At 47.0% G+C, this 9419-nt stretch overlaps 1 gene segment (V, D, J or C); it reads left to right on the top strand.

The window, feature by feature from the left end:
- The first annotated feature begins 330 nt into the window (after nucleotides 1-330).
- LOC137048982 (immunoglobulin heavy variable 3-30-3-like) lies at nucleotides 331-9149 on the top strand. The segment is given in 5 exon segments: nucleotides 331-356; nucleotides 5372-5381; nucleotides 6124-6273; nucleotides 8649-8694; nucleotides 8767-9149. Coding segments are annotated over 5 exon segments (600 nt in total).
- Nucleotides 9150-9419: the final 270 nt, after the last annotated feature.

Raw genomic sequence — 9419 nt, 5'->3', positions numbered from 1 at the left:
ACGCATTAACGCAGAGGCGTTCTCACAGCGTTTCGACGCAGCGTCTCGTTCCCTCAGGGAACTAGGGTTACATACGTAACCTGAGACGTTTTCTGTATATGAAAAAGCAGCCAGAATAATCATATTTTCTGTCCCGAAGAAGAAAGTAAGTCATACAGGTTGATATGAGAGTGAAGTAAATGATGACAGAATATTCACCCTGTACACAGGCGGTGGAACTCTACCAATACTCAATGCAAATTCTCCAGTATTTATATACCTAGCCCGTCCTTGGCTGTGTATATTTCTTGTGCTCCCACGAAGCAGAGAAGAAGAACCATTTATAAAATCATGTTTTATCTGTCTATACTCCTAATGTCTGTAATGCCTTGTGAGTACAATTCTTTAAGGTTTTAGAGCAGTATTAAACCGTTCACAATTGATACAACCATAATAACCATAAAAAAGTAAATTTCAAGATTAACATATTTTTGTGCTTAATTTGCAGATGTGTGCAGCACTGTAGAACACAACCAACCAAGCTCGCTTTCGGTAAAACTTGGAGAATCTTTTACCATTTCCTGTAAAGTATCAGGTTATGTTCTCAGTGATGGTGCCAAAGCACCATCCTGGATTAGACAAGCTCAGGGGAAGATCCTCGAGTTCATTGGCATGATCCTTGCCGGTGGTAGTATAGACTACAAGGATTCACTGAACAATGGCAGATGGTAGTGAGTTAATAATTAACCATATGACCGGATGACCGGATGACCAGAGCTCCGATAATCACGCATCCTGGGATGATCTAATCACCCTACAAAAGTCTCTTGTATTGCAACTATACTACTAATTAACAGATGAGGCACCACATTATAATCCCCAAAGAAAGGATTTTGTGTGTTGAAGTCCTGGACACCTCAGGGCTTTTGGGCTGTAGCATACACGTCATCCAAACAACCCCCCTGCTTTCGACCTCTGACCCATACACACACACATACACAGAGAAACTGCTCTAAAAGCACACAGATCAGCAATATATGGACTTTTAGATTAAATTACCTCTTCAATGTACAAAATATATATATTGTGATGATGTAATGTTTTTATATGATGTTTTGAAGTAACTTGGATGTTTACTGCATGTAAAATCAAATTATGTATGGTATTAACTGTTAATCCTGTCAATGGTATCATTGCAATCGCAAACACCCAACGGTCCAGAATATGGTGTTCAAAATTTCAGCAAAAATCTTTAATATAAAACTATACATTTTCCGGGAAAAGAAAGAAAAATGGGCTCCTAATACATCACCCATTTTTGTTTGAGTCACGAGGGAGTGGGGGCTTTCAATAAGAACAAAGGAAGTCTTGTTGACTCCCTCTGCCACTGATTGAATCAACTTAGCCTATCTGAAGACCTATAAAGGCTGAGACTGACCACGGACAATGCGCAGTCCGCCAAAGAGAGACCCGCTCGCTTCCGTGGCGCGCACATTTTCGCCAACTTGAGAGATGGGATGAGCACAAGAACGCGCATTCCGCCAAAGAGAGATCCGCTTTTCGTGGCCCGCGCATCCTGCCCATCCGGGCAAACCTACCCGAGAGGCCCGACCAACTTTACGCCGAAACTCCTCCAAGAATTCCATCCGAGCTCCACTGCCCTTAAGAAACTGCAGCAAACCTACACAACTAAAAACTTAAATTCAAGTATCCTATTTCGCAATCAAACTGCGTTTAAAGGTTGTCTTGATAATTCATGTTCGAATATAATTTAATTTGGGCCTCTTGGAAAGAACTGTGCGATAAAAGTTGTGTAAAAGTTCTCTCTCTCTCTCTCTCTCTCTCTCTCTCTCTCTCTCTCTCTCTCAAAATCTCTCTCTCTCTCTCTCTCTCTCTCACTCTCAAACTCTCTCAGTCTCAAATTCTATCACCCTGTTTCTCTCTCACCCTCAAACTCTCTTAATCTCTCTCTATCTTTATTTTGTATTATTCATTAAGTTTTGATTTTTCCTTGTATGTTGTTTGTTTTATTACCCACATGTATATGCATATTTTTCCCTGTGTGAAATCATAGTTTTTGTATACTTTAGTTGATTATTAAAATCCAATAATTACATTGAAGTTAATATTTTGCTCATAGATTTGAAGTCACTGATGACGTAAGATCTTAGGTACAAATTAAGCTTGATTTTGGTGTTACTATTTCAGTAATACAAATTGTACAAACGTATGAAATATTCTTTGTCCTGATCAAACAGATTAATGTTTCTTCGAGTTTGTAAGATTGATACTCGATGAAAAACGTTTCAGTTACGTATGTAACCCTAGTTCCCTGAGGGAACGAGATGCTGCGTCGAAACGCTGTGAGAACGCCTCTGCGTTAATGCGTCGTGAAGTGCGAGTAGAACCATTCCATCGGAAGATCGATCGATCGTCGGCGTGATGACGTCATCGACCGGAAGCTATAAAGCGTCCGTGAAAACAAACAGGAACTAGCTTCTGATAAAGCCTGAAGTAAGTGATCACGGGCACGCCGGGAGTATGGCAGGGCGACGCAGTGTCTCGTTCCCTCAGGGAACTAGGGTTACATACGTAACCAAGACGTTCCCTTTCGGGGAACTCGAGCTGCGCCGAAACGCTGTGAGAACGCTTATACCCACATCGCCATGGGACCAAGTGCCTCGTATGTGTGAAGCCGAAGCGCACACGACTGCGCCCCAACTGTAGATGCCAGATCTAACTCGTAGAATCTGATGAAGGTCAGCGGTGACGACCAGCCTGCCGCATTACAAATGTCTTGGAGGGAAGCCCCCGACAAAAGTGCTTTAGAAGCAGCCATACCCCTGGTAGAGTGCGCCCGGACAGCCAGTGGAGACGGCTGCCCGACCGCCTCATAAGCAAGTGAGATGGCCTCGACCACCCACTTGCTCATTCTCTGCTTAGATACTGGAGCCCCATTTTTCTGGGCTCCGAAACAGTCGAACAGTTGATCGGTCGTTCTCCACAGGGCAGTTCTGTGGACATATGTATCTAACGCCCTGACAGGGCACAGCAGATTTAGCTTTTCCTGGTCTGACGTCATGAAAGGAGGAGGACAGAAGGCTTGTAGAGTAATGGGGCCCCGTGGGCTCATTGGAACCTTGGGGATGTAACCTGGTCTGGATGCAGAAAAGCCTTTACCATACCAGGCGCAAACTCTAGGCATGAGGGCCCTACCGACAGGGACTGAATATCTCCTATTCTCTTTTGAGACGAAATGGCCAAAAGGAAGATGGTCTTTAGGGTGAGGAACTTCTCTGAAACCTCCTCTAAGGGTTCAAACGGAGGCTCAGATAAGCCCCGCAAAACAATGGCCAAGTCCCATGCCGGGACCCTCGAGTGCATAACTGGCCTCAATCTTAAGGTACCACGGAGGAAACGTGTAATAAGAGGGTGTCTTCCCAAAGACACTCCACCCAAAGGGACGTGGAAGGCAGCCAGGGCCGCCACGTACACCTTTATTGTGGAGGGGGTCAACCCTGCCGAGAACCTTGCCTGCAGAAACTCCAGCACTGTATCAACCGGGCAGTTAACTGGGTCCCACTGGCGTTCTCTGCACCATGCTGAGAAAAGTTTCCATTTCAAAGTGTACAGCTTCCTCGTGGACGGAGCTCTGGAGTGAAGGATGGTCTCAACGACCTCGGCCGAGAGACCTTCCTCTATGAGCCTGGCCCCATCAGAGGCCAGGCCCACAGTTTCCACAACTCTGGGCGTGGGTGCAGGAATCTCCCGCCCTCCAGAGAGAGTAGATCCCTCCTGGTCGGAATCTCCATCGGAGAGCCTTCCAGGAGAGATATCAGGTCCGAGAACCAAATTCTGGTCAGCCAGTACGGAGCCACTAGAAGTACCTGGGCCCCGTCCCGGCGTACCCTCTCCAGAACTCCTGGAAGCAAGACAATCGGGGGAAAGGCGTACAGGGGCAGCCTCGGCCACTCCTGTACCATGGCATCCAACCCCAGTGGGGCTTGATGAGACAGAGAGAACCACTGAGGACAGTGAGAATTCTCTGCCGAAGCAAAGAGCTTCTATCTCTGCTTTCCCATACTTTTGTCATAGGAGCTCCACCACCTCGGGGTGGAGTCTCCATTCCACGGGCCTCGGCCACTGCCTCGACAGGATGTCCGCTTCCTGATTTAGGACCCCTGGGATATAAACTGCTCTGATGGACAGCAGTTTCCCCTGGGCCCACAGGAGGATCCGACGTGCCAAATTGTCCAATGGACGGGACCTCAGACCCCCCTGGTGATTTATATAGGCGACCACCCATGTGTTGTCTGTCCTGACTAACACATGATGGCCCCTGAGGTCGGGCAGAAACTGTTTCAATGCAAGAAACACAGCGAGCATCTCTAGCCGATTTATGTGCCAATGTCGCTGGTGTTCCTGCCATAGACCCTGGGATGAACAGCCACTCATGGTCGTACCCCAGCCCGTGAGAGAGGCGTCTGTCATTAGTGTTACGCGACGAACATGAGCCCCCAACACGGGACCCTGGGACAGAAACCCCGGGTTTTTCCACATGACCAGAGCACGTAGGCATCGCCGCGTGACTTTGATCGTGCAGAGCGAATTTCCCCTCGGGGAGAATCCTTTTGTTCTGAGCCACCACTGTAGTGGCCTCATGTTCAGTAGGCCAAAAGGTATTACGTTGGACGCTGCTGCCATGAGACCTAACAGTTTTTGGAACTGTTTCACAGTGACGGCCCGGCCTAGCTTCGGTTCTTTGACTGCTGCCAGGATCGATGTTATGCGTGTTGGTGATAATTGTGCCCGCATAATTACCGAGTCCCAGTTCACACCTAAAAAAAAAGGTTCTCTGAGCCGGAGAAAGCACACTCTTCTTGGCGTTCAGCCTCAACCCCAATTTCGACATGTGTGCGAGAACAGCATCTCGATGCTGAACCGCCATCTGTTCTGTATGTGCTAGAATCACCCAGTCGATATAATTCAGTAAGCGGATGCCCTGCAGACACAACGGCGCCAAAGCTGCATCCACACACTAGGTGAATGTGCGGGGTGACAGTGCTAGACCGAAAGGAAGTACCCGAAATTGGTATGCATCTCCCCCGAAGGCAAACCTCAGGAACTTCCTGTGATGTGGAAGGATGGAGACATGAAAATACGCATCTTTGAGGTCTATGGTGACAAACCAATCCTCCGATTTGATCTGCGATACAATCTGTCTGAGTGTGAGCATCTTGAACTTGAGCTTGGCCACTGAGCGATTTAATAGACGCAGACCTAATATCGGGCGTTAGCCCCCATCCTTCTTTGGCACGATGAAGTAACGGCTGTAAAACCCAGACTCCCTGCCGGGAGGAGGAACCCTCTCTATAGCCCCCTTTCGCAGGAGTGTCTCTACTTCCTGTGCCATCACCAGAGCCTGCTCCGGGCCCACCTCTGTGGGTAGGACACTGCTGAAAGGAGGTGGCCGCCTTTTGAATTGAATGGCAGGACCCAACGAGATATATTTGACAGATGTTTCCATTTGTCTAGAAAATCTACTAAGGGAACCACCCTCTCGAGGCTGGCCTCTGGTGTACTTTGAACAGCAAGCACAGCGCCCTGAAGTGGCGAACCGGCAGGGAACAACTGACTTGACTGCTCGGGAGCCCCCCGAGGGCGCCCCGGGCGTTGCGGCGGGGTTGGCAGCGAAACGGGTACCATTGGCAGGGGTAAACACCATTTCCCTACGGGGGGAACCACCCTTAGCGTCCTGACGCTTCTGGCATCAGGAACGCTTAGACGAGGCCTTCTTGGTGATCAGGACTGTCCTCAGATCAGCCCTGCCCCTCGAAGGCCTCGTCTGAGAGCGCCGCCCCTCGTCCCCGCGCTGAGGGGGAGTTCGGGTAGCGACGCTCTGCTTCTGTTGAGCCCTGTGAGTGGAGCTCGTACTCGGCTTGGGCTGCTTGGTGTCAGCAGCAGCCCCAGGGACCTGGACCCGGAGAGGGAGAAACTGCTTTAGCACCGCAGCTTGCTTCTTTGACTCCTGGAACCTCTCGGTGACAGTGTGGACAGCGTCACCGAAGAGGCCGCCAGGAGACAGCGGCGCGTCTAGCAGGAAGATTTTCTCCCTTTCCTTGATTTCGGTGGGTTGAGCCACAGATGCCTCTCCGTAGCCACCAAGGCTGCCATAGAGCGGCCCACACATCTGGCCGTCTCCTTGGTGGCCCGGAGAGCAAGATCTGCCGACGTTCTGAGCTCATTGATTACATCATCCCCCACCTCATCACGTCCATCAAGATCCCTGAGCAGGTCAGCCTGATATGCCTGCATTATTACCATAGTGTGTAGGCATGCAGCAGCCTGACCTGCTGCCGAGTACGCTTTGCCCACCAATACCGACGTTGTTTTCAATGGTTTGGTGGGCAAAGTTGGGGCCTTCAGGGACGATGCCGAGGAAGGCGAGAGATTGCTCGCAAGCGTCTTTTCTACCTTTGGCATCGCCCCATAACCGTAGTGCTTCAGCCCGATGATGTTACTGTAGACCGAAGTCTGTGGGCTGAACACACGATATGATGCCGGTCTCTTCCATGACTTTGCCACCTCGGTGTGCAAATCATGGAAGAACGGCAGGCCCCGGCGCTGAGGTTCTGAAGCGCGAGAGGGCAGGAATCTCTCATCTAATTTACTAGATCGTTTTCTTCCTGCGTCTGATCTTTCAGTGGGCCAGTCGATGTTTAATCTGGCCACTGCTCGCGTCAAAACCTCAACGAGCTCCTCACTCGCAGGGGACTGAAGTGGCGAATCTTCAGTTGCGATGCCCTCAACATCCACCTCCTCAGAGCTGGATAGTTGGAGCACCGGCGACTCTCTCGGGGGGGAAGAAACCGCAATGCGTGCTTCCAAGCCCCGAGAAGAGCCGCTGGACGGTGCAGGTGAGGGCAGAGATAAGGCAGCGCCCGTCTCAAACCCCTCTGCAACGTCCAATTGTGAACCCCACGACTGCAGCCTCCGCTCTGCCTCGGCAGCAGCGGGACCAGAGCCGCGGAGAACAAGAGCCGAGGCACCCTCCTCGAAGAGTGCCCGGCGGGAGCGCAGCGTTCTCAGCGGTAGTCTCTCACAGTGCTCGCAAGCAGCCCCCTTGAGGGCTGCCTGGGCATGCTGCGCTCCCAAGCAGGCAACGCAAAGAGCGTGTGTATCCCCACCCGTGATGTAGCGTGGGCAGGGATGAACACACCTCTTGAACTGACTGCTTTCACTCGCCATTTTCGATCTACTATTTTCTCTTTTTTGTTAATATAATGATATATATTTAACAAAGGGTGGAAAAATCTTGCACTAGACAGACAAAAACACCAAATAGACAGACAGGTTCACACAGATCGCTTGCTGAAGGCACAGAAGCTAGTTCCTGTTTGTTTTCACGGACGCTTTATAGCTTCCGGTCGATGACGTCATCACGCCAACGATCGATCGATCTTCCGATGGAATGGTTCTACACGCGCTTCATGACGCATTAACGCAGAGGCGTTCTCACAGCGTTTCGACGCAGCTGGAGTTCCCCGAAAGGGAAATCTAATTTTCCACTCGTGAGACGAGAGGAAAATCTGGATGACTGAAATCGACTTTGATAATAACATGATTAAAAGTCCCTTTATAAAGTTAATAACTAATGTACAACCAGCGAGTCACATTATAGACTCATGAATATGAGTCCCATTTAAATAAATTATTCCCCAAGACTCGTTATTGCTACACAGTATATCTTAAAGGACAGAATCTGCAGTTTGAGGACACAGCTGTGTATTGGTATACAGGCACTGTGATGAATATCAGTTTAATGCTTGTGCAAAAAACCTGTGCACACACACTAGACATGCATGACTATAGTTTGGACATTGAATGCCATGAGACCTAATTATCAGAAACTTTAAAGAATCGGTATTTACTATTGAAGACAAACTGTTGAAATAAAAGTTTAATCATTGTTTAAAATCCATTGTTTAGAAAATGTAAAGAAATTATGTTAATTATATATAGCTGAATATACCACACCATGTTAATTATTCATTTATTTGTTTATAATTTAAAGTAATTTAAAGATACCAGATATACATCAAACAACTAAATAAATAAATATTAGTGTTCAATATACAAAGATTTGAGTTCATTAGCCTTGCATGGATCCACAAAATGCATTTATCAGATTCAGTGATGGCCCTTTTCAAATACAATACATCCTTAACTGAATATTAAATTGGACAGGACTGCAGCACTGTGCACAAAAACTGCCATTTTAATAAAGCTTATGAACATTTAAATAAAGCTCATGCTATTCTGTTGTTTGTTGATGTTTTTAACATAAAAAAGTGAATAGGTCTCTAGAGTCTCTAAAACTGCAGAGGCTAAAGAGACCGCTGTAGTAATATGACTGCCCATTACTAAAACACAGTCCTGTTCCCACTTTCACCAGAACATGTCACTGTTTATCTGTTTCATAACATGTGCCAACTGTAACCAAATAAAAATGTGATATCAAGAGGTGGTACTATTGCCTATGAAATGAACATCAATGGACTCCACAGTTTTTGCTAAATCAGGATTTCAATGCAAATTAGCTGATGCCGTTTCATATTTAAACAACTACAGTGTTGAGTGGAGGACTCACTAGTTCTGCCTGAATGTAAATCATGTTCACTTTGTATCTCTTGCTGTTGCTGGCCGCAGTGTCTGGTAAGTATATTCCCTTGATTAAATAATAATGAATAAAAATAATCCTGACTATTTGTACTTTTTTATCCACAGGTATTGACTCTCAGGTTGTGCTCACACAGTCTGAACAGTCAGTAGTTGTGTCTCCAGGCAGTTCCCACAAACTGACCTGTGCCTGCAGTGGGTTTTCTGTTAGTGGCACTAGCATGCACTGGATCCGTCAGGCACCTGGAAAAGGACTGGAATGGATTATTTATTATTATTCAGATTCTTCTAAGAGCTCAGCTCAGTCAGTTCAGGGCAGGTTCTCGGCATCTAAGGACAGCTCTAATTTCTATCTGCACATGAATCAGCTGAAGACTGAAGACACTGCGGTGTATTACTGTGCAAGAGACACTGTGGAAACACTAATACAGACAGCTGTTCAAAAACACAAACTGAAAAAGTGGAAGAGCCTCTGAAGTGACATAAGGCGGTGTGAAGTGTTTTGAATGTACATAGATTAAATACAAATACCGGTTAATATTAAAATGATTCCTTATTTCGAATCATATTTGCTCAACTCAGTAAATCTCTTGATTATTCTTTCCACAGTCAGTATGATGTATATCTGTTCAGTTTAGCCTACATTCTCTTATATTAATAATCAATATTCTTTTTTCCCTTCTACTAATCCATCTATCACAAAACTTATAATGATTTTTAAAATTATTCAAAAATGTAAATTATCATGCACCATGGCGCAC

This window comes from Pseudorasbora parva, chromosome 2 (genome assembly GCF_024679245.1).
Source record: "Pseudorasbora parva isolate DD20220531a chromosome 2, ASM2467924v1, whole genome shotgun sequence".
NCBI classification, from domain to species: Eukaryota; Metazoa; Chordata; class Actinopteri; order Cypriniformes; family Gobionidae; genus Pseudorasbora; species Pseudorasbora parva.
Note: the sequence above shows the minus strand (reverse complement) of the source record. Positions and strands in the feature narration are given on the sequence as shown.